At 42.9% G+C, this 26,388-nt stretch overlaps 1 protein-coding gene across 1 annotated transcript in view; it reads right to left on the bottom strand.

Moving 5' to 3' along the window:
* Window positions 1–26,388, bottom strand: part of LOC126249495 (uncharacterized) — a 346,047-nt gene that overhangs the window by 152,791 nt on the left and 166,868 nt on the right. The window contains exon 2 of the mRNA XM_049951147.1: window positions 21,788–22,023. Coding sequence (XP_049807104.1) covers window positions 21,788–22,023 — 236 coding nt within the window. The remainder of the gene's footprint in view (window positions 1–21,787; window positions 22,024–26,388) is intronic.

Raw genomic sequence — 26,388 nt, 5'->3', positions numbered from 1 at the left:
GGAACCATTGCTTCACAGGACGCGGCCGATGGTTAGGAGCATTGCCGTGCTGAACAACGTATTAGGTAGCAGCTACCTCATGCAGCTACATTGTTTCTCTACATATCAGTCTCCAGGGGCGGATCCAACGGAGGTGGATGATGATTTGCTTCATGCCTCCCCTCCCCCCCTTCCCACCCAAAACAAATTACTTTAAAAGCGTTTATATTTTTACTTATGAAATGTTTTTTTAAACTGAAATTTTTGCTTTTTTTGCAGAGAATTGTATTTATGCGTCTACATTAATATTATCCGCTTGAAAATAGTCCACACTGAATATTACCACACTTATGCCAGTGCTTTTTCCAATCCATAGTTTTTATCTCTCCTACCGATGAGTTTTAATCTCATTTGTGCTTGTAAAACGATGGTCCTTTAATATGTGTTTTTTCGGGAACAGAACAAAGTCACATGGTGCCATGTCTGGAAAATATAGAGGCGGTATTTCTTTTCGTCAAAAAATTAACCAACAAACAACGAAGTCCATTATCGTGGTCCAATATCCGTTGTCTGTTTCGCCACAAATCCAATTTATTTTTATTGCTCCACACAAACGGCGTTGAACGTGTGAGTATTACTTACTGATCGTACGACCGTGAGACAAGAACTCATGGTGCTTGTCAAGCTTTTCTGGCCTTGGCGGCGTAGGATGCTTCCACTGGGATGAGAGCACCTTTAGTTTCGACGTCAAAACCTTGAACGCGTGCTTCATTACCCGTTACGCCATGTTTCGGCAGTTCTGTATCGTTTCTGATCTCCTCTAGCAATCCCTGGGCGACTTCCATTCGCCACTGTTTTTATTTGAAATTCCACTATTTTGCAACTATTTTTCCTGCCACACGTCTTATACCCAAGATATTTCATGGCAAGAGTGAATTTATTTGCCAACATCATTGGCTTCCATGATTGTGGTCCGGCGATCGTTCATAATCATTTCTTGCACTTTTTACATGATTTCATAGGTTTATGATCTGCTGGGATGTCCAGAGCGTTCATCACCTTCAAAAATCTTACAGCCTTCATCGAAACGCTTATACCACTCGTAAACCCTTGTTTCACTCATCCAGAGTTTACCAAAAGCAGTTTTATCATTTCTAAAACTTAACTGTACTTTTTTTAATACAAATTCTCTTAACTATTTTTATACAAATCAAATAATAGCGATGGTAACAAAACTCGAGTAACGTTTTTCACGTCTGGCAATAGACTAAATATATGATATGACTAACTCCGTACAGATACTTTTGGAACACGTTTATCAGCACAACAACCAAAACACTGAACGAATCTGACCAGCACAACATGCGAAGCTATTAAATTCGCACAGCCGCAGTTTACATGCCATTGTTCTCAGTCGTAGTGGTTAGTGAAATACTGGCAATTGTAAGCGCGTACTTACAATTTACAGTGTGTAAATTATGACGTAATCGAAGATTATTGCTATTATAGTTCTTAAATTCTTGGCATGTACTTCTCAAATTTTTGAGTGTATGCTTTTCAGAGTCTATATTCACTGATTTATACAAATTATTATTGTTGTTGTTACTATTTCATTGAACTATTTTATATATTTTACGACAGTTAAACAATTTATTATTATTATTATTATTAGAGTAAACATTTATACATTTTGGTGTTATTATTATTAAAACAGCACACATTCTTGACACGTAAAAGGGGAGGGTGACGGTAATTTTTACTTCGGGGTTGGGAGACAGAGAGAGTAAGAAACTGTGATCCCCAGAACAGAACCCAAGGTCCGCCGCTGTCAGTCTCCGACATCCTATAATCACCTTGCGCTGATCTTTAAGCGTATCCCGAAACTTAACACTTCCGACGTGTAGACGTCTACTTGGATAGTCTCTAAATCAACCCGTAAAGTGCAGCCGTTTGCAGGTCTGATATACAGGGTGGTCCATTGATAGTGACCGGGCCAAATATCTCACGACATAAGCATCAGGGTCAAAGCATAAGTTCAAACGTATATCAACTGCGTTTTTTTAATATATTACATATTCGTGTAATACGCAAAGAAATATGAATGTTTTTTCGTTGGACCTCTTTTTTCGCTTTGTGAAATATGGTGCTGTAATAGTCACAAACGTATAAGTACGTGGTATCACGTAACATTCCGCCAGTGTGGACAGTATTTGCTTCGTGATACATTACCCGTGTTAAAATGGACCGTTTACAATTGCGGAAAAGATCGATATCGTGTAGATGTATGGCTATTGTGATCAAAATGCCCACAGGCGTGTGATACGTATGCTGCTCGGTATCCTGGACGACATCATCCAAGTGTCCGCACCGTTCGCCGGATAGGTACATTATTTAAGGAAACAGAAAGTGTTTAGTCACATGTGAAACGTCAACCACGACCTGCAACAAATGATGATGCCCAAGTAGGTTCAAAAATGGTTCAAATGGCGCTGAGCACTATGGGACTCAACATCTATGGTCATCAGTCGCCTAGAACTTAGTACTACTTAAACCCAACTAACCTAAGGACATCACACAACACCCAGTCATCACGAGGCAGAGAAAATCCCTGACCCCGCCGGGAATCGAGCCCGAGAACCCGGGCGTGGTGCCCAAGTAGGTGTTTACCTGCTGCCGCGGCTAATCCGCACATCAGTAGCAGACAAATTACGCGAGAATCGGGAATCTCAAAAACGTCGGTATTGAGAATGCTACATCAACATCGATTGCACGCGTACCATATTTCTGTGCACCAGGAATTGCATGGCGACGACTTTGAACGTCGTGTACAGTTCTACCACTGGGCACAAGAGACATTAAGGGACGATGACAGATTTTTTGCACACGTTCTATTTAGCGACGAAGCGTCATTCACCAATAGTGGTAACGTAAACCGGCATAATATGCACTATAGGGCAACGGAAAATCCACGATGGCTGCGACAAGTGAAACATCAGAGACCTTGGCGGGTTAATGTATCGTGCGCCAATATGGGAGGAAGGATAATTGGCCCCCATTTTATCGATGGCAATCTAAATGGTGCAATGTATGCTGATTTGCTACGTAATGTTCTACCGACGTTACTACAAGATGTTTCACTGTATGACAGAATGGCGATGTACTTCCACCATGATGAATGTCCGGCACACAGCTCGCGTGCGGTTGAAGCGGTATTGAATAGCAAATTTCATGACAGGTTGATTGGTCGTCGAAGCATCATACCATGGCCCGCACGTTCACCGGATCTGACGTCCCCGGATTTCTTTCTGTGGGGAAAGTTGAAGGATATTTGCTATCGTTATCCACCGACAACGCCTGACAACATGCGTCAGCGCATTGTCAGTGCATGTGCGAACATTACGGAAGGCGAACTACTCGCTGTTGAGAGGAATGTCGTTACACGTATTGCCAAATGCACTGAGGTAGAAGGACATCATTTTGAGCATTTATTGCATTAATGTGGTATTCACAGGTAATCACACTGAAACAGCATGCGTTCTCAGAAATGATAAGATCACAAAGGTACATGTATCATATTGGAACAACCGAAATAAAATGTTCAAACGCACCTACGTTGTGTATTTTAATTTAAAAAACCTACCTGTTACCAACTGTTCGTCAAAAATGTTTAAATGTGTGTGAAATCTTATGGGACTTAACTGCTAAGGTCGTCAGTCCCTAAACTTACACACTACTTAACCTAAATTAACCTAAGAACAAACACACACACCCATGCCCGAGGGAGGACTCGAACCACCGCCGGGACCAGCCGCACAGTCCATGACTGCAGCGCCTGAGACCGCTCGGCTAATCCTGCACGGCAACTGTTCGTCGAAAATTGTGAGCCATATGTTTGTGACTATCACACCGCCATCTATCACAAAGCGAAAAAAGTGGTCCAACGAAAACATTCATATTTCTTTACGTACTACACGAATATGTAATAAAAAATGGGGGTTCCCATTTTAAAAAACGCAGGTGATATCCATTTGACCTATGGCAGTGCCATCTAGCGGGCCAACCATAGCACCATCTGGTTTCCCCCTTCAAGATAGACAAGTTTCGTTCTTTTTAGTTTTTTCGTTTGACGCTTATTTCGTGAGATATCTGGTCCGGTCACGATCAATGGACCACCCTGTATAGTTCTCCGTGGCCTCCCAAGTCTGTCGTTTACCAGAAATCGATAAAATCTTCATTTTCGCAATTCTCTTGTGAATAACGGATTGGATCCATTTATAGTCTACAGTGGGTGGCTAGGCTTCGGATGATGCAATTGCAAGTTAGTATAACCGGCCCGCGTTTTCATCTATCCGCTAACTGTTTCGTGGGCTCCATAACAACTCCAGTTTCATTACCGTTAACAGGACAAGACGGTTCGAAAATTAAGGGACTGTGAAAATGCTAATCAGCAGTTTGAGAAGCTACCGCTCATTGTCGTAAAAGCTTGAACAACGTAGTGGGTTTACTGAAATACTCTCTTCCTTCTGCGTGCAATAAACAGTATGGTCAGACATTTGAAGCTCGAATTGGCCGAGGATAATTCATCGAAATTCTACGTTCTGCTAGAGTGTCTGCGTCTCCGTAAATTGAGTCGCTTTTCTCGACATAAGGACTGTACTTGGCTGAGTTATAACGTAGCAACCGTCTCCTCTGCCAGTTTGCGTTAGTGTTCTACTTCGTCGCATTGCGCCCCGTAATAGCAACACCATAAACGGCCTGGGAGGACGTTCTTAAAGACGTGGGGCAGTGTGTAGTTACGCCACTTTCTAGTAGACAAAAAGGGTGCCGAGACGCGAGACAAATGCCGCAATCTTGTGGCGCTATCTCGGCCCCGCCGTCTGCTACTTAGAGCGAAGGAGGCCGATTCTGTGTCGCTGGTTGTCGTTTCAAACGCTTCGCTAAGGGTAATTTACTGCGGCAGAAGACTAGGATCGAAAATACTGTGGCGCTGTCAACAAGCATGACTTTCACACGTCATACCTGCCGATGCCTGAACTGGCTACAGGTGAACATATGAGTATAGCGCCAAGGTACAGTTAATCATACTCTGTAAAAGTTGTAAGAAATCACAAACGCTTAATGACAGTGGATAGTGTCAGCAACATCATTTCCTGGCTTTAAATGTTGTGGGAAGGCGAACCAAAGAAAGCGTTTTATTCCCAAAACACTTAAAAGATGCAACAGGCCTACTGAACAGACTACCTGCACAACGGTTGTTCGTCTTCTACCAGAATATACCTGAACGGTGTGGGATCCTTACAAGGTAGGTCCGACGGACAACATCGAAAAAGTTCAAAGAAGGGCAGCTCGTTTTGTACTATCGCAAAACAGTGGAGAGATTGTCACGGACATGATGCACGATTTGAGGGTGGCAGTCATTAAAACAAAGGCGTTCTCCGTTGCGGCGAGATCTTTCCACTAAATTTCTATCACCATCTTTCTGCTTAGAATGCGAAAATATTTTGTCGACGCTGATCTAAGGAGAAATAATCGTCGCAATAAAATGAGAGAAATCAGAGCTCCCACGGAAAGATTTAAGTGTTCATTATTCCCGTGCGCTGTCCGAGAGTGGATCCGTAGAGCAATAGCCTGAAGCTGGTTCGATTAACGCTCCACCAGGTATCTAAGTGTGAACTGCAGAGTAGTCAAGTAGACGAAGAAGAACACAAATGTGTCCGTGCACGACACTTACGAGATCCCTTCAACCCATCAAAGCGTCATTATAGGAGTGTGAATGTGAATGACGACGTGCTACAGAGTGCGTACAGTGTTGTGTTAGAGAATGTAGCTGTGCAGCCGAGATCACGGCGCCACAGCAGGCAGAACTCTCCATAGCATTCACATCCACAGAGGTCCAAGGAGACCGATGCTCCCTTGTAATGGATTCTAACATTTTGCTGGCTAAATCTACGGAGACTCTTTTACAGATGCAGCAGAGTCGACAGTCGACACTGATCCACAAATAAAGGTTTCTTCAAATTGTTAGCGTTGTGATATGTCGTACAGCGCTTGTAATGCTTGCATCTCGTATTCTAGGTCATCAAGAAAGACTAGGGTAGGAAAATACACTACTGGCCATTAAAATTGCTACACCAAGAAGTAATGCAGATGATTAACGGGTATTCATTAGACAAATATATTATACTATAACTGACATGTGATTACATTTTCACGCAATTTGTGTGCATAGTTCCTGAGAAATCAGTACCCAGAACAACCACCTCTGGCCGTAATAACGGCATTCATACGCCTGGGCATTGAGTCAGACAGAGCTTGGATAGCGTGTACAGGTACAGCTGCCCATGCAGCTTCAACACGATACCACAGTCCATCAAGAGTAGTGACTGGCGTATTGTGACGAGCCAGTTGCTCGGCCACCATTGACCAGACGTTTTCAATTGGTGAGAGATCTGGAGAATGTGCTGGGGCCAGGACAGCAGTCGCACATTTTCTGTATCCAGAAAGGCCCGTACAGGACCTGCAACATGCGGTCGTGCATTATCCTGCTGAAATGTAGGGTTTCGCAGGGATCGAATGAAGGGTAGAGCCACGGGTCGTAACACATCTGAAATGTAACGTCCACTGTTCAAAGTGCCGTCAATGCGAACAAGAGGTGACCGAGGCGTGTAACCAATGGCACCCCATACCATCACGCCGGGTGATACGCCAGTATGGCGATGACGAATACACGCTTCCAATGTGCGTTCACCGCGATGTCGCCAAACACGGATGCGACCATCATGAAGCTGTAAACAGAACCTGGATTCATCCGTAAAAATGACGTTTCGCCATTCGTGCACCCAGGTTCTTCGTTGAGTAGACCATCGCAGGCGCTCCTGTCTGTGATGCAGCGTCAAGGGTAACCGCAGCCATGGTCTCCGAGCTGATAGTCCATGCTGCTGCAAACGTCGTCGAACTGTTCGTGCAACTGGTTGTTGTCTTACAAACGTCTCCATTTGTTGACTCAGGGATCGAGACGTGGCTGCACGATCCGTTACATCCATGCGGATGAGATGCCTGTCATCTCGACTGCTAGTGATACGAGGCCGTTGGGATCCAGCATGGCGTTCCGTATTACCCTCCTGAACCCACCGATTTCATATTCTGCTAACAGTCATTGGATCTCGACCAAAGTGAGCAGCAATGTGGCGATACGATAAACCGCAATTGCGATAGGCTACAATCCGACCATTATCAAAGTCGGAAACGTGATGGTACGCATTTCTGCTCGTTACACGAGGCATCACAACAAAGTTTCACCAGGCAACGCCGGTCAACTGCTGTTTGTGCATGAGAAATCGGTTGGAAACTTTTCTCATGTCAACACGTTGTAGATGTCGCCACCGGCGCCAACCTTGTGTGAATGCTCCGAAAAGCTAATCATTTGCATATCACAGCATCTTCTTCCTGTCGGTTAAATTTCAAGTCTGTAGCACGTCATCTTCGTGGTGTAGCAATTTTAATGGGCAGTAGCGTATAATTATGGTACCTGTCGGTTTGCTTCTTATACTTAAGTAGTTGAATAATACGTCTGGATGTAGAGGAAAGAGTGTAAACGGACGAACAGATACGGCTTACAGCGTTTCTCGGAAACTAGAGTTTTCGAAACTAAGTTTCTATGTAACTAGACCGAAAAGGATACAGTCAGTATCTTGATGATAATGATCTGGATGCTGAACGCCCACCGGCATGGTCATCAGCGCCTTGACGGAAAGTCAACGTGCCATTCTCATCTGGGAGACTGGAAGGGGGATGGATAGATGGGGGTGGGGGGAGGCGAAAGCTGTCCGTGCATTGGGAGGTAGTTTTTAATGCATTTTAAAGTCCGCCTCCCCCCCCCCCCCCAGCACTTTAGAGATGAGGCCCGACAGTTCACAAGGTTTCAGAACCCGTATAACGCTCGTATCAGTATCGGAGAGGATCGTGGACTGATAGCCAGTCAAACCGAGGGCTGCTCTTATGTCACACGTAACCAAAAGATGCTGAATCGAAGGAATCACAGCACAAACTTCACAAAGTGGAGGACCCTCCTACCGGTGGGGGAGACAGTGTGATAATGGGCTATGTCCTACTGGCAGTATTGTAAGCGGCGCTTACCTCCATCAGTGAGGTCGGCATGAACTCCGCCATGCCTGTGGCGTCGATTTGACTGACCTCAGTTTCTTTTCCGCCACCTCCAACCGTTCAGTTTCCCACTGATGCATGATTCGTCTGTCAGATAATGATATAATTGCGTGTAAGGAGACGGCAGATCGACTTGCAGCACCATCCCGACATACTTCTTTGCTGCTTTGTCGGCTATGTCGTTTCCCTGTACCCCGATTTGTCCAGGTACCCAGCAAAAGACCCCTCCTTGCACAGTGTTGGAGCCACTGCAAGGAGTTAAGGATGAGCTGAATAACTGGTCTGTCGAACACATGTGGTGGGCCGCTTGAAGCGCACTGAGCGAGTCAGAACAGACGAGAAACCTTGTTCGGTGATGCCTGTGAATCCACTCCAGTGTCGCCATAATGCAGTATAGCTCCGCACCATAATTTTTAAATTGTTCCGCAAGGTGCACTTTTGAAACCGTATCAGGGAAATGAGCTGAACAACGGAGGGTATTGCCGCGCGGGGAAGCCGCGTGGTTTGAGGCACCTTGCCACGATTCGCGCGGCTTCCCGAGTCGGAGGTTTGAGTCCTCCCTCGTGCATGGGTGTGTGTCTGTTGTCCTTAGCCTAAGTTAGTTTAAGTTAAATTAAGTAGTGTGTAAGACTAGGGACCGATGACCTCAGCAGTTCGGTCCCATAGGAACTTAGCACCGAGGACATTCTCTTGGTGTGATCCATCCGCATAAACAACGCTAAAACTGTGATACGTACTTAAAACTGAAAGAAAGTACAAGTTTCCTTGTACCGCATCAAGCTTAAAATCATTCTGGGACTCTGAAGAGGCCAAGGCAGATGTTAAATTATGATAGTGAGACGTGAACTAAAACGCGAAAAGCATTCAGCATTGTCAGTTGTTCAGCGAGAAATTTATAAATGCTTGTTGTAAATTACTAGGAGATTCAGACAAACAAACAAATGGACCATCAACCAAGCTGAAGGTTAAGACAAAATTCTGACTGAAATTAAAATGAAATGGAGGTACACGGGACACGTAGTTAAGCGAATAGACGTTCTTTGCTATATTCCCAGGGATAACAAAAAACCCTGTCTGCGTCCGGAAGCAAGAGGACAGAAAACGTAAGGCAACACCATGAATGCATTTCACAAAGTTGGTAACTCTTGAAAAGCCTGGATGATGATATTTATTATAACGATAATGATGATCCTGATCAAGAGAATGAAAACAGATCGAAACTCCAAGTAAATAGTTAAATTTTGCGAAAATAAGATTGAACCAAAACGCAGACCATTATTTTTACTGGAGAAATAATAAACACGAACTGAAATTTACAGGGATCGTGCAGTAAGATTCCAGAACAGGAAATATTTCCGATCTGAAGTCGGGAAGTGGCTACTCTACATAGTGAAAACCGAAGAAACAGCTGGCAGAAATTTAGTATGAAACGAGAAAAATAAGCGATCGGGGATACGACGAAAGAAATGCGATCACATGCAAAACCCACCAATGACTCCGTGAAATTTTACAGTTCCCATTCGGGATCGTTCACAAAAAGACGCAGACATAGGTATCAGATGAAGGCCTGGGACAACCTTAAATTGTTTACTAGACTGGGATTCGAGACGTGTTTGCTTCACAGCACGTCGGGAGGGAGGACGCAGTGGAGGAATCTCCAGTGGTGTCGTATATTAGTAGCCTTTCGCAGCCAGAGCCACTTTCCATATATTTCCTCCGGGCAATAGACTGCATCATATTGTAAAATGACGAACCAATGTTGAGCCTTTATTGCAAGGGTCTTCGTCGAGGTATGTATGACGTCAGGATATTTATGACGTATGTCAAATCAGTAGTGGACGAAACATTGGTTTATCACTTTACAGTGAGACGAGGTCTACAACAAAGAAGAATTGTAGAAATTATAGCGTGTTCTGAGACGATATCCAGTTTTAGCCCGTCACACAGCTGTAACTTGTCACAAGCGTTAAATAGAAGAAAAATGTCATCTCAAGAAGTTGGATGTTATCATCTGAAATCTGCTTGAGTACAAACGCTGGGAAAACAAGAACACCAAGAATTTCGACGTGAATATGTGTCAAATTTTTGTAAGTGAAATAGATTTGCGGCTTTCAATCTATGACCACATGAGAGAAAACAGGCAGACAAAATATAACTGCCATGTAAAAAAACAGTTTGTTAACGGTTTTAAATCTACGATTAACAAATGTAAAACCAGAATGGTATACTATTGCAGAACATCCACGGTTGATGCCTTTCATATAAAAGATGAAACATATCTGGAAAGATAAGTATTATTAATGCAGCAAGAAAATGGCGTTTTGGTTGTAACGAATGTTAACTACATGTACCCATCTCAGATGTGAACTGTTGTGAGAGTCTGCCATTACGTGCACGCAAACCAAATGGTGGAGACGTGAACATGAGCGAACAACTCTAAAATATGATTTGGAATAAAGTTTTATCAAGTCCTGAGATCCCTGTGTATTCGTATCAGACAGTTAAAGTAATATGAGACGTGGCTCACTTTGCGAAAACGGATTAGGAACACCGCCATTTACCCTATCGACTTGATTGTAGTTGAAAACATCGCAAACTGTGATAAGTTATTGTCACCTGGTTTGTCTACTTGATAGCTGTTGCGTGCTAGGCGCTACGCATCATATACTCGATTCATACGAAGAAGGGTTAGAGCTTAACGTCCAATCGACATCGAGGTCATTAGAGACAAACATACACACACATTTTCGAGAACGTTAATGTCTCGCGACAACGTCACTGAAACACAGGACTAATATCGGTGATGTGGGGCGCTACTGTGCCGAGTGTACTTCATTAAGGAATGAAGCCTCGGGTTTGCTAAAGGATGACGTAACTCCCCTCCTACGTAAGACACGTTAGATCAGGCGAAAGGCTTGTTAAGTTGATTGCTCCCCAGTGGGTGAGAAGTCGCTGCTACCTGTACAGCAAATCAAAGCGGGAAAAGAAGTGTAGCGAATTTCATTACCACCTAATGCGCAGGCGTTTAGTATTACTGCATTGATGGGACGGTCCGTCTTTTCCTGCCTGACAACCGGCTTGTTTCGAATCCGCATTTGTTTTACTTTCCTATGGGAAATAAGTATTTGCCACCAGATATCCAAGAAGTACACGATGACCCAAACATTTAGCATCGAAATTATGCAGATAGCAGCGAACCGTAAACTGAGTACTTTGAGAAATGGAATAAAGATCCAAAACAAATATTTAGTTTCTTTTTTTTTATAAGCAACTTAAATGTTTTACGGGATAGCTCATAGAAACGACGTCAACCGCCAGTCTCCAAGCATGCATTACACCATTACTCATCGACAGAACTGAACTCCTGATTTAAAATCGTTCCATCTCATTATTTGCATACGTTTTCACGACAGGGGAGTGACTGATGATCCACACACAGTATTCTTCTGTCTGTGCTACTAATTGAATTATCTCCTTCCACCTGATTCAATACCGTCGCTTCGAGTTCTACTGCGCAAACAGTTCTTTTTCGAGAACATTGTCAACTTTCTGTGGCTCAAGCCCATTTCTCGTTCATATCTACATACGGCCATAAATTTCTTCCAGTTAGGATGGTGACTGCTGCTAAACTTCTCTCTGCCCTTTCATTCGGCTTTGCGAGCATTAGACCTCTGCAGCAAGCATTGTATACAGGTCTGCAATGGCCCTCTGGCATACAGGACGTGGAGACTAAGGCTTTTAGATTAACACCAATAGCCAGTAAATATCAGATAAGAAAACCGCAACTGCCTCATATCTTGAAACAGGTGGCGGCTTGACTTGGGACACTGTATGTTTACTAAACGAGGTGTAAAAAAGTGTCAATTATTTTGAGAGGTGGTAAGACTTACCGTATAAAAAAGTCTAGTAAAGATAGGTCCAGAAATGCACTTTTTCTGATATATAAACACTTTTTCACACGAGAGGCTGAAGGACGTTTGGTTGCGGGTCTAATTATGTCAGAGTGCAATAGCTGGATTAGCGCTCGGCCAACATGATTAACAGAGTGTTCTGCTGTCTTTCTGCATGACAGCACCCCACGCAAGCCTACACGTTATTCCAGCCTGCAGTTAGACATGTGGTTCGAATTGTGTAGTATTGCAGTATTCCGTCAATTAAATGAAACATACACTCCACCGTTTCGGGCGTGCGTACTGAGCGAGGACGTTCCCACATATCCGGTCTATAGTGTGGGATCACTGCCAAAATTCCAGTAAGAAAACCGTCGATTAGCACGGCTTTCAGTAATAGCGATTAAAATTATTGATTGAAATGTGAAGAGTGATACACATAGTCTTGCAGCAGAGCTGTTTTCTACCGAAAGTGTTCCGGCGCAACATCAAAAGCCGGCACGTCGTGATGGAACGCAACCGCAGAGAAGGCTGTGAGACGACGTCAGCCAATAGTAAGCTGGCTAGGACAGCACCACGCCAGGAGCGGTTTCTATCCGAAGAGAATATAAGCGCTGCTCCAGCCAAGTCTCGGCCGCACTAGAAAAGCTGCACTAGAAGTCGAGCCGTCATCCTAACTGTTTAGCTGAGACTTGTGATGTGTGTCAATTACTTGCATGGAAATTGTATATATCGAAGGACATTGATTATTTGCATGTCACCAAGTGCTTGCGACACTTCATTGTGAAAAAAGCAAAGTTAAGTACTGTGAATTCAATTACTGTAATAAACTCCATTAATATGATTTGCTTATGTTGTCTAGCTATCCGAGAAAACAGCTTCCTAGGCACCTTGTATTACACGAATGGGCAGGATCTCACAGAAAGCATCTAAAACACCTTCTACAACTGAACACAAATTCTGAATAACATGTATACTCCGCAGATCAACTTACAGCTTGTAGAGGAGGGTACTTCCGCTATCACTATCTTTTCCCCCTTTCCTCTTCCATTCGTTAAAAAAACGACTGCCGATAAACCTGTGAACAAGTTCTAATTTGCCTGATTTTTTCGACAATGTCCTTTTCGAGACGTATGTGGGAGGAAGTAACATGTTGCCCGACTCTTCTTGGAAAATACGCTACCGGAATTTGAAGAGCAAACCTCCCCGTAATTCACAATGCCTCTCTTGCAGCGTCAGCCACTGCAGTTTGTTGAACATTCCGCAACGCTCTTAAGCATAATAAAACATCCCGTGACGAAATGCACCGCTTTTCATTGGATATTCTCTATCTCTTACATTATTACAACCCCATAAGGGTCAGAGATTGATTACCAAGAACAAGAATCGGTCTTACAAGTGTTTTGGAGGGCACTTCTCTCGTGAATAATTATCCTCCCTTAATTTTCTTCGAATATATCTCAGCCTGGCATCTGCTTTCCTAAAATTTATTTTATGTGGTCACTTCACTTTAGGTCACTCCAGACCGTTACTCTTCGCTGTTCTAGAATTATTACAGTTCCCAGTGTTTTGTTATCAATAGCGTAATATAAGAGTTATGAGAAGTACGTTAGATTTATTTTATGTTCGGGATTATTTCGAAAACCAACCATCGATGCTCCGCAGATTCTCAAGTATTTCGGTACAGTCTTCTCGCGTTGTTACCTTTCTATAGACAACTGCATCATGTACGAGCTTCTGGCATATTACTTAGACATAGTTCCTCTAATCCTGAGTAGCTTATGGGGCAACAAATTTCCTCCAGCACACTCATAACAGCTGCCAGGTTTTCAGTTTCCTCCAAGTTCATGCCCACGGATTAAAGATCCTTTGCAAAATTTCGTTTCTAGTTATTAAGACGTCTTCCTCTACTTCTGTGTCCATTCGTTGGTTCCCACAGCAGTCTTTGTGTCATGGAGAAGAAAAAATAATGTTGACTTAAATCGGAAGTATGGATTATGTGGTACAATGATCTGATAAATCAGGTGTAGTAGTGCGCGTAGGCACTGCGGTTTATCCGGACACCTCATAACAAATTTAGATAAAGGACAACCTCCGACTTTAAGTCTGAGAAAAGATTTCTGCTACCAACTATGCAGGTATCTCAAACGTGCTTCTGTTATAACTGGCATTTGATTTGTACACAACATTTATCAGGCTCTGAATCTCTGAGATAATTTCAGACCTAATTACACGTAAGTTCTATGGAGTTTGTTGTAAATAAGAGGGTTAAAACAACACTTTTATGGCAAAGTTGCATTTAAACATTTGCTCCTGCAGGACTGAGTAGCTGTTACGGCTAAAGCTACAATGCAAACCAGGTTAAAAGTCATCATATGCAGAGTAAGATACCTACATTGTTGTTTTTTTGTATCCTTAACTACCATTCTTCAGTTCGTGTCGACGACGAAATCCTTTTTCTATTTCTACATGTGTAACAGCGAAAATTATTGTGTTTATTTGACTTCACACAGTAAAAGAATTCAGAAATGCATCTTTCTTATTTACGAATATCTATATGGTAAAAAACACAATACATTTCAGCGCAAGAACTATTTATGTTATACATGCAAGAGAACTATTTATTACTTCACCCACCGAGGTGGCACAGTGGTTATCACACTGGACTCTCATTCGGGAGGACGACGGTTCAAATCCGCATCCGGCCACCCTGATTTAGGTTTTCCGTGATTTTCCTACATCGCTTCAGACAAATGCAGGGATGGTTCCTTTGAAAGGGTACGGCGGCTTTCCTTCCCCATCCTTCCTTAATCCGACGTTCCCGACGATCTCGCTTTTTGGTCCCCTTCCCTAAATCGACCAACCAACCAATCTTACTTCGTACATATACCGTGTAAATTCCCCAATGTCATTAGGGCACTGTCTTACGCCGTTCTTGTCAGACACGGTCTTCTGTAGAGTGCCTGATTTGTAATTATTGTTTCACGATTTATTTCTCAGTTTGGTGGGATATTTATTACCCGTCAACAGCAGTAAGGTAGTCCAAACGGCCGCTTCACTTTTTATTTCTCACCTATCGTAACTGCTCATAAGTTATAACATTCTTTGCATATCACCACTTAGGAGTAACATTCAATAGAAAAACAAGTTCAGTTACTAAAGTAATCAGTCACGTGCAGGACACAAGCGAAACATAGAGAAAAATTTTAATGCCGAAGGTACTGGAAAACAAACGTGATGCTCATTTACTCCTAGTGGAGGTTCACAGTTTTTCCACGAAATAATTATAAATGTTGAGTCATGAGCGAGCCCTTCTCTTCATCGACAGTGCAAGTACTCGAACTATGAGTGATCGATCGAGTGACGGGTTTTGTGGCAGTCATATAGAGGATTCAAATTCAATTCCGCACGTCCTGATTTTGGTTTCGTGCGGTTTCCTTAGGGAAATTTAAACGCGTGATAGTATGCTGAAAGACGTCATTAAAATTTTATGCAAAAAAACCTCTTTCGGCAAATGAAATGTGGCTGCGCACAAAAGGAAAATAGAGACTGTTGAATGTTGTGCTAGTTCTTTCAAAGAAACGGAGACATTTTGTTAATAGAAGAGAATTTCTGTTACATCTCTAGTTATCCAAACTATGTGTGTTAAACTCTACTTTCTATTAGGAGTTTATGCTAAATAAACTTCAGCCACGTTCTACGTGAACCGCAGACGTTGCACAGCTCGTATCGGAACTAATTTTCTGAAACGTACATTGCACAGCGCATTTAATAAACTTAAACTATGTCCACAGGCTCTGGCGGCCCCATGGGTACCAACCGACCACCGCGTCATCCCCTACCAATGGCGTCAAAGGATACGGTACGGAGGGGCATGGGATCAGCAGAAAGCTTTCCTGGCCGTTGACAGTTTTCATGAGGTGGAGCAACAGCTACTTGGACTAGCAGCTCTTCAGTTGGCATCACGAAGCTGAGTACACCTCTTCCCACTCTTTCCACCAAGAAAAAAATCCATGGCAGTACAAGTAATCGAACCCGGTTCCTCCGAATGTCAGTTACAGGTACTGATGCTTCTGCCACGGAATCTGACGCCAACGCATTTCATTCCCACCATATATTAAAAATAAAGAAAAAACTTATGTAGCACCTACTCGTATCTCGATGTGAACCGTCAAACCCAACACAGTTTAGATGTCGATGTTGCTGTTTATTTATTGAAGTACCTCATCATTTGACCTCACGTGGCTGCGTCATAGTGACCACAGCTCAGATCCACCGACTCAACAACCATTCATTCATACATCGTACTTCGAAATCTCCTCACGAAGGGGAACCTTCATGGAACTGTAACGAGTCAAGCTATACGGGAACACGCAGAAGGTAACACTACAGGCTTCTTTAACAGACTAGTGTTAAAATCTAATCTTATTGATGATTATGGAAATTAGCTGTAGCAAGCACTTTAAAAAATGCAATGCTCTGCTTACACTATTTAGTTGCTGATTTTATTTGGAACTTCAGACGACACATCTATGTAAGTTCACCGATTTAAATAGCACTGTCAGTTAACTATACAGGGCGTTCCAGGTGGAAGAGCCAATATTCATGGATATGACAGTAACGATCATTCGAAGCAAAAAAGTCAACTTAATATGGGCTCTAAAATGCACACTTAAAGAGCAATGAACCTTTGTTCAGCATAGAAACTGTGAAAAAAATCTCTTCTACAGCAAGCTCTTTGGTTTCAATGTTTGAGAGGACGTAATATGGACTAAAACAAGAAAAATTGTCTTGTAAATATGAGCTCTAGAAAGGATATCTTAAGAACTATGAGCACTTGTTGATTAAAATAGATGTGTTTCACAGCAGCGAAGATGAACAAGTGCTCATACCTCCGAGCTCATGTTTACTGCACAGTTTTTCTTGTTTTAGTCCATATTATGTCCTCCCAAAATATTGAAAGCAAAGAGCTTGCAGTAGAAGTGATTTGTTTCACAGTATCGAAGATGGAGACGTGCTCATAGCTCCGTAGCTATGAACGTAAGGGTCTATGTTTACTGGACATTTTTACTGTGACTGATCGTTCCTGTTATATTCCTGAATAGTGACCATTACTTCTGTGACACGGTGTATACTGAAAAACGTAAACGTGTTTAATATGGTCATCAATGTTAATTTGAATTTTCATCGGCGATTCTAAACATCCTGATAAATTATAGGGGTGTCTAACATTGTACCCTTTTCATTTCTGCTTGAATGTCTCGGGGTTTCCAGTTTGCTGCTCACTGTCTACCGGCAAACTGTTTGAGTGTCAGAAACAATGATCAGTAGATGAGGCAGGTGGCAAACTCATGGAAATGCATTGTTAATTGGCATATCGGACTAATAAAAGAGTAAGATCGTGTTAAGGATGGTGTAGCGGAGGAGTGCAGCTTACTACACATCTGTTCATCTAATATGTCGAAGAAGCGATGAACTAAGTGAGAGAAGATTTCAGAACACGACCAAAGTGCAGGAAGAAAGGTTCTGAAGAGGATGAACATCATACTTGGTAAATAATGTGGTTTAAGGATGAACAAATCAAGTATGAAAGAGATGCAGAGAGAGAGAAACTGAATAACCACTTGACTAACATCAGAACTGCGAATGATACAGTAGTGATTGAATTCTATCTAGATTACACAGGTTGATCGAAGAACGGAAGATATCACAAGCAGAATGGCACAGACTGAGATTTTCCTTCATTAATAGAGCTTTGCCAGTTTCAGATAGTGATATGGAAGTTCCTGAAAGTATACGTCACTAACACGGAACTGAATGCATCGAAACGTGGGCCATGGATAATCCGGGCAGCACTTGACACGTACTATCGAAGAATATTGGAAACTGTGTGGACAGATAAGGTACGAAATGAAGTACTAAAAAAAAACAGATGAGGAAAGATGTCTATGGGTGAGCATTACCAGATGATGAAACATATGCTATAGCATTCAAGAGAGTAAACTTGGCGCTGAAAGCAGTAGCAGAGGCGAAAGAAGTATGGGCAGAGTATGTTCAAATGTGTTCGAAATCTTATGGGACTTAACTGCTAAGGTCATCATTCCCTAAGCTTACACACTACTTAACCTAAATTATCCTAAGGACAAACACACACACACACACCCATGCCCGAGGGAGGACTCGAACCTCCGCCGCGAGCAGCCGCACAGGCAGAGGAAGGATAGAACAGTTGATATAGGATGTTGCCAGTAGTAAATGATTAGCACATCATAGAAAACGACAGAAAACAATTTAAAATCGGTGGAGAGACAGATGACTTAAATCACAACTGGCAAACATTGAAAGAGGTTTTCTAGTAGCGTGAGGATGTTTTTAGTTGGGGATATACACTTCATTTCACTTGCAATTGGCTCATTTCGTCTCTTATCAAGCGACTTCACAATAAAATTACGGTAAAATTACGGTGTATGCTTCCAGTACAAGGAACAACATGTAATGCCATCCTACACGTACATATCGTCGAACTGGGTAAAAACTTACAACCACTGATGTGAAACTCTATAGCTAAAATGAAAGGCCCTGCAACCCATTTGCGGATTTAGTTACCGTACAGGCACGCACAACACTATTTTTGTTTTAAGATGTTGACCACGCAAAGGAGTTTTTAATTCCAAAGTGTTCACGAGAAAATAATTCCTAATAAAGAATATAATCAACCGAAGCGAGAGAATGCTTGGGGACATATTACGACACGAGTCGTTGCTCGAAACGGTAGTTGCACGAGTGGTAGGAAGAAAGAATCGAAGGGCAGGGCTAGATGCAAATGTGTCAATAACAAGTCGCAGTTATGCAGAAATGAGCAGGATGGCTGTAATTGAAACCTGCGTGTAACCAACGTAAGGGTTGATGGCCAAAGCAATAGTCAACCAAAAAGATACATCTTCACATCTGTGGTTGTGAGTTGTGACGCCTTTCGATGAAAATATGGCACGACATTAAAAGTTTCTTTTTCCACATTTCTATGTCGATCAAGATACGTCGTAAGAATGTAAGGAGGTAAAATTAGTGAACCGCGAATGACAAAGTATATTTCAAATACAATGCAAGTCAGTCTCAGACAGGAAAGTGGCTTCTAATATGAAATTGAATTGGACTGTGACATAAATGTGTTTGCCACGTCCCTGGAAGTTGCGAAAGGCAAACGACGGTTCACTTGTAATTTAAGAGCTTTTAGGCCACTGCCGACAGCTTCGAAAGACTTAAAGAAATTCGTGGCAGGAAGCTATATCAGTATTTAATTTATTAAATTGACCATTGTCATTATGTCTGTGTTATCAAATGTAACACGAACTACGAAAACGGTCCATAAATTTGTTTACACAGATTGTGGCAAGAATGTTCTGTGTACAATGTGGAAAATGAAGAAGTGACACACATATACCACTCGTCACAATAATTATCTTTGACCATTGTACATCTAGAAACTGCTAAGAACAACTCGAATAGAAACAAAATTGCTGGAAACATTATAAAGTTCAAGATGTACTGAAAAAGTACAAGTGCTAGGACTTACACACACACACACACACACACACACACCCTGGTAAATAATCCGAAGTGGCTGGAAGTAAGTCAAATAGTTTTCTGGCATCGGTCTTTTCAGAACGTATTGTGGCTTCATATTTTGAGAACGCGTTTTCAATTAAGTTATTTGTATTCCATTTGTTCTTAGCATTTTCTGGATGCACAATGATGAAATATGAGTTTTAGAGTGGCAAAATTGTCCCGGTGTGCAATAAATATATGATAGTTTCATATTTTTCACAATGTAGGGACAAAATTTGCGTCACAGCCCATGTTATCAATACACGTGGTCGTGCATTCCAGTAGTTTCAGTGTGTCATTCGTTCACGCTGATACAGTGACGATGGACAGTGATAGAAACCGATAGTAATAAAACAGCACTCACACAATTTCGTGCCACGAATCCCCTGAAAGAAAGGCAAACATACGTATATATCAACTGTAGACTTAAAGGAAGCTTCTGACAACGTTTACTGGGCTAGCCTCTTCGGTACTCTGACGGCAGCATAATTAAAACACAGGGGGAAAAGGCTTATACAAGACTTGTATAATGTCAGATTGCTGTTATAAGAGTCGAAAGGTATGAAAGGGAGCAAATAGTTGCTGGGGAATGAGACAGGGCTCACGCCGGTAATTTCGAAGAATGATTGCCTATCCAAGTCCTGGGGTCCAAACGATACATATCGAACGTGCGATCGCATGGAATTAGATTTTTCCATGTGAGAGAATCCGTCAAAGAAACGTCAAGAACACCAGACATCCCACTCACTACCGACGTAACTCGTCTGGGTTTCCCTTGCAACTCACAAATCATTCACGGAGGTATGTGATTTAGAGCAACTGGAGGAACGACGGAAAACAGATAAAAATGACAATCACAAATAATTGATCATAGAGTCCGCCACCAGAGTCGCATGATCGATTTCGGCTCAGGCGTTCGATATGTATCGTTTGTATCCCGCGACTTCGATAGACAATCATTCTTGGAAATTACCCTCACGCCTATCCCTATGGCATTCGATATGTGCATTGAGCAAGAAGTAAAGGCAGATAAAGAGAGATATGGGAAATGAATTATTGTTCGTAGAAATGAAATAAAATATTTAAGATTTTTGGCTGATACTATAACTCTGTTAGAATTGGCAAAGGGCTCAGAGAATCAGTTAATCGGAATGGACAGTGTCTATAATAGAGGTTACGAGATGAACATCAACATATGTAAAACAAGTGTAATGGACAGCAGTCGAAATAAGTGAAGCTATGTTGAGGGAACGGGATTAGAAAATTATACAATACAAATAGTGGACAGAGTTTACCATCTATGCAGCAAAATAACTGACGATGAATGGAGTAGAGAGGATAAAGAATACATATTGTCATTCTCAGGAAAAGTGTTCGTCAAAAAGAGAATTTTACTAACATAAAATATAAATTTAAAGTCCTTTCTGAAGGTATTTATCTGAAGTTTTCCCTTAAACGGAAGTGAAATGTGGACGGGTAGCGGTTTATATAAGAAAAAGCGGGACTTTTTAATGTAGTGCTACACAAGAATACTGAAAATTAGGTGGGTAAATAGAGTAACTAATGAAAAGTTATTGATCGAATTAGGAGGGAAAAAGTGTTACGGCACAGTTTGATTTAATGTGGAGACCGGTTGATAGCACACATCCTGGAACATCAAAGAATCTTCAGTTTGTTGATAAAGGAAGTGGCTCTCGGCTCTGAGCACTATGGGACTTAACTGCTGAGGTCATCAGTCCCCTAGAACTTAGAACTACTTAAACCCAACTAACCTAAGGACATCACACACATCCATGCCCGAGGCAGGATTCGAACCTGCCACCGTACCGGTGGCACTGTTCCAGACTGGAACGCCTTGAGCCGCTCGGCCACACCGGCCGGCTGCATTTAGCTTCTCGTGGCCGTTGTCGGAAACACGCGGTGACGTTACGTTAAACAAGTAACTAAGGAAACAAGTGACTAAGGAAAACGCGTCGTATTCTGAATGATTTCGAGACAGTTGTACATATAATGTCAAGGGGTTCAGCGTGTCCTCGTGAAATATTACGATAGAAACTGATAATAAACCGACCGAAGCGCCCTCTCTTTCAGGTGGATCGTTGCCGACTAATAGTCTTCGAACAGCGGGCCACAAAAACAGCATTACGTACCTGGGGCAGCTGGCGTGGCGGTTGCAACCCCGGCGGCGTCGCGGCGACTGTCCGGAGCGTGGAACCTGGAGGCTGTGACGCGGCTGTTGCTGGACAGGACGCCCCGCTGGCGCGGCATGGCCCGCGGCGCAACTGACCAGCGCGCGGGGGGCCGCAGTCTGCCCGCTTCCCACCAGCACAGCCCGCTCACCTACCAACAACGTCTCGACAAACGCAACGAAATGCCCGTACTGCGTCTGCCGGTTTGATCCAGCTCTTTGTGCTATATCCTGTGCAAACCTCTTCATCTCTGCATAGCTACTGCAACCAACACCCAAGTGAAACTGCTTACTCTAATCGAGACGTGGTCTCCCTCTTGAATTTACACTGGATGAATCACCTAAAACTTGCATCGCAGTTACTGCCGAAACGGAAAGAACTATTGATGTGCGGTTTCCACAGAATGGATTGTCAGTCAGGGCCTCGTACTGTTAGCCTGTACACACATTGTAATAATATTTAGAAATTCCATTTTTTGTGCAAACATAAACTTTTTATATGGAAAATCCCTATTTACTTTAACAAAATAAAAGTAGAGTAAATTAGAATGTCAGTGGTGATGGTTGGAGGAGTCTAGATACTGTATTTTCAAAATTTCCCACACAACACAAGTGCATACACTAATTATGTAGATTCTAACCAGTAGCGACACAATTGGCCATCTCAGTCCGTGTTCAAAATGACCACCGGCAGCGCCAAAACACGGTTCCAGTCTGGTACGGAACGACTGTTGCACATGTGCTACCATTTCATCGGATATATCCAAGCAGGCTGCAGTAATACGTGCTAGCATATCATCGGGTGTAGTTGATATGTCCTTGTTGACAGCGTCTTTCAGCTTTCCCCCACAGAAAAACGTTTACGGGTGTCAAAATCGGGGAGTCGGTCGCTGTGGCTTAGCGGTTCTAGGCGCTTCAGTCCGGAACCACGCGGCTGCTACGGGCGCAAGTTCGAATCCTGCCTCGGGCATGGATGTGTATGATGTCCTTGGGTTAGTTAAGTTTAAGTAGTTCTAAGACTAGGGGACTGATGACCTCAGATGTTAAATCCCATACTGCTTAGAGCCATTTAACCATTTTTGAAAATCGGGGAACAGGTCGGCCAAGGTACAGGTCCTCTGCGTCCAGTCGAACGATTTTCAATAATTCGTGAAGACGTGCTGTGCTACTTCGTGTACTATTGGTTGGGCAGCCATCATGTTGGAACCACAGGTTCCTCCTAGTCTGCAGGGGAAAGTTTCCTACCGTCCGTGGAAGATGGTCTGTTAGGAGGCTGCGCGTCCAGTGTTCCGTCTGTGAAAAACGGGCCTATGAGCTTATGGTTCACTGTCTCACACCACACGTTTACATTCCATGGAGTGTCGGGTCGGGTGCCTAGAATTTGAAAAATCTCGAATATCGTTATTCTAAACAAAAAAGAGGAAGACCCAAGAGAACCGAAATCTTACAGACCGACTCTTTTGGTAAATGCTTTAGCCAATGTACAGGAAAAGCTTCATTGCCGCCGCCTGACAGTCTACAGATAGGTAGTAGTCATGAGACACCTGTAGTACGATTTCAGGAAAGAGAAATCAACCGAGGATGCGATAAATCACGCAATGAATATTGTGAACACCTCAGACGGAAAGCATGTTATGGGCAGAATAATTGAAATAGCTGGGCCGTTTGATAATTTGTGGTGGCCTACCGTATTCAAAAGACTGGAACAGGTGGACTGTCCCAAGTGTCTACAGACAGGCAGGTGCAGTCAGAATATTCTGGAAAGACATCACAAAATGCTGCCCACAGGGCTCTGTATGTGGTCCAGAGTTCTGGGATGTTGGCATAGAGCCGTAACTGAACCAGCTTCAGAGTACAGCAAACATTGGAGGCTGCATCGCCTACGCAGACGATCTGCTAATTATAGCATACGTAACACAACGGCTAAATTAGAGGTAAATACTAGGTTAGTTGTTGAAAAATTAAGTAACTGGTGCGTAGGAAACAGACTAACGACAGCAGTGCACAAAACAGTTAAAATGTTATTAAAAGGAACGCTATCATGAACGAGACATCCCGCAATCAGAATTAATGACCAACCTGTGAAAAGAGTCGGCCGCTGTGGCCGAGCGGTTCTAGGCCCTTCAGTCCGGAACCGCGCTGCTGCTACGGTCGCAAAGCCTGCCTCGGGCACGGATGTGTGTGACGCCCTTAGGTTTAAGTAGTTCTAAGGCTAGGGGACTGATGACCTCAGATGTTAAGTCCCATAGTGCTTACAGCCATTTGGACCTGTGAAAAGAAATGCAGTATATAGATACTTTGGAATTAACATCGACGACAAGCAGAACTTTGATACATATGTAGAAACCGTCTGGCAGAGAGCCATTAAAATCCTAAACAAAGTAAGAACAGTTGGCCAAAGATGTTTTCAGCTGCTACTAAGTGCGATAAGATCGTGCCACAACGCAATCTTGCTGTTGTAGGCTACGAGTCGAGCATTTGGGCTCACAGAGTCTGAAAGGTAAGGACAGCACACGGTCTACGGCGAGCTCAGAGCAGTGTACTCCTGCGACTGACAGGCGCGTAGAGAACAACACCAACTGAAGCGCGCAGGCTTGCTACCTCTAGACCTAGCAGTGAGGAAGAGAAGTGTACAATACTGGGTCAAAAATCGCGAATATGAGGAGGTACAGGAGATAATGGGCACTAGAGCCGCATCGATTACGAAAATAAAGGCACGGCAAGAAATCTGGGACATTAAGGAAAGAATACGAATGACATACTTCCTTCCGACAAAGGGAGCTATACACTACCTGTCGGAACATGGTCAGTATCTTAGCTACTTACTAAAAATACGACAGCGCATTACAGACACGTTTGAATGTGGAGCCATCTGCAACCCGGATCATACCGTCTGGAAATGTGCCATTAGACAATATGTTACAGACCAGGACAGGACCGCATTTAGAAATGCTACAGTCTATAATATAATAAGGAATGAGGATCTGTGGCATAAGCTGAACACGCTGACAGCTAAAGTATCAGGCTATGAACGGAAGCCTACATGGCTGAGAGACAACCAAGATGATAACGAGACGCCCCACGGCAGAACTTCAACCTACAGCAGCCTTCTGGAAACAGTGAGGAGATGAGCCTCGGGTAGGACCAGGAAGGATTTCCTGAGACATTGACAGCCATCTTCCATTCTCCACTCCTTGGGTGGAACAGTAGCGCAGCCACTGTGAATCCTGAATTGCATCTCAGCGCGCCGGGAGCTGACCATCCAGACAAATGAGAAGTCCAGCTTCGTTCTGACACCAAGTACAGTAGTGTAGTGTAGTGTTGTGAAGTGTAGTGCTGTTTAGTGTAGTTTTGTATAGTAGTGAAGTCCAGAATAGTGTAATCCACCACTAGCATTGCCTACTGGATTCCAGATGAACAGATATCCAGGCGCCAGATGACCAAACGGTAGTATGTAGACCTTTTTTCAGTTATTATTATTATTTTTCGTTTATTTACATATTTTATGTAGATTTTTCCCCGTTAAACAGCATAGTGCTTAGTTATTACTAACACGTTTGAATTTTTGTTCAAATAGTATGTGCTATATTCATGCCAATGCATGTGCAATATTCTGTCTGTTCTTTTATGTAGATAACAGACTAAAAGAAAATAGCAAATAAAGTAAATAAATAATAATAAGAATTCCATGAACGATTACGTTCCACCTTTCCACCTTACGAAACCAACAGGGATTGTCAGCAGACCAGTAGTACATGTTTCGGTGGTTTACCTGGCCATAAATGGTAAATGTGGGTTCATCACAAAACAAGAGACATGATAAATCTAGAGTATCCTGTCTTAATTCCCATGTACAGAAGTTAACACGATTCTCATAATCGTTTCCATGCAGCTCTCGATGGAGAGAAATGTGATATGGATGGAACGTATGTCGATGGGGAATGCGTTGGGCACTTGCCTGACTCATGCCTCTTCCTCGTGATATTGCGCGGCAGCTAACGTGCGGATCAGCTGCAACAGTCTTAAGAACATCGATTTCCCCCTCTTCTGTCGTGGCTTATTTCATTCTGTTCTGTTGTCTAGGTGTCACACAACCACTTTCACGTAACTAGTTGAAGAAGTTGATAAATAATTGCCGAGATGGTTGGCGTCTACTTACCGCACACACCGTACAAGAACGAACTGCATTCTTACTACACTCTTCACACACCTTGAGCACGTCGGCTTTTTCTGCCTTCGTAAATCGCATCATCCACTTACGACCTTCTGCTTTGACTGTCATACACGCACTGCACTCGAGGAACACACAAGCACACTACAAGCCAAGGTATCAACACCGTACCAACTACGCAGACTGAATATCACAAACAAGTGACGGTGTATAAACTTTTCAAAATACGATATCTTGTAAACTACTCGCAGTAGAACCCTGTAACAAACACCACTGATTTTCTAATTTATCCTAAGTTTAATCTGTTAATGTCAATAGGCATTGTTCGATTTAAAAAAGTGTATATTTGCACAAGAAATACACTTTCTAATTGTTATTACACTCTGGTTATC

The sequence above is a fragment of the Schistocerca nitens genome, chromosome 3, assembly GCF_023898315.1.
Source record: "Schistocerca nitens isolate TAMUIC-IGC-003100 chromosome 3, iqSchNite1.1, whole genome shotgun sequence".
In the NCBI taxonomy this organism is placed as follows: Eukaryota; Metazoa; Arthropoda; class Insecta; order Orthoptera; family Acrididae; genus Schistocerca; species Schistocerca nitens.
This window is presented reverse-complemented; position numbering and strand designations above follow the sequence as displayed.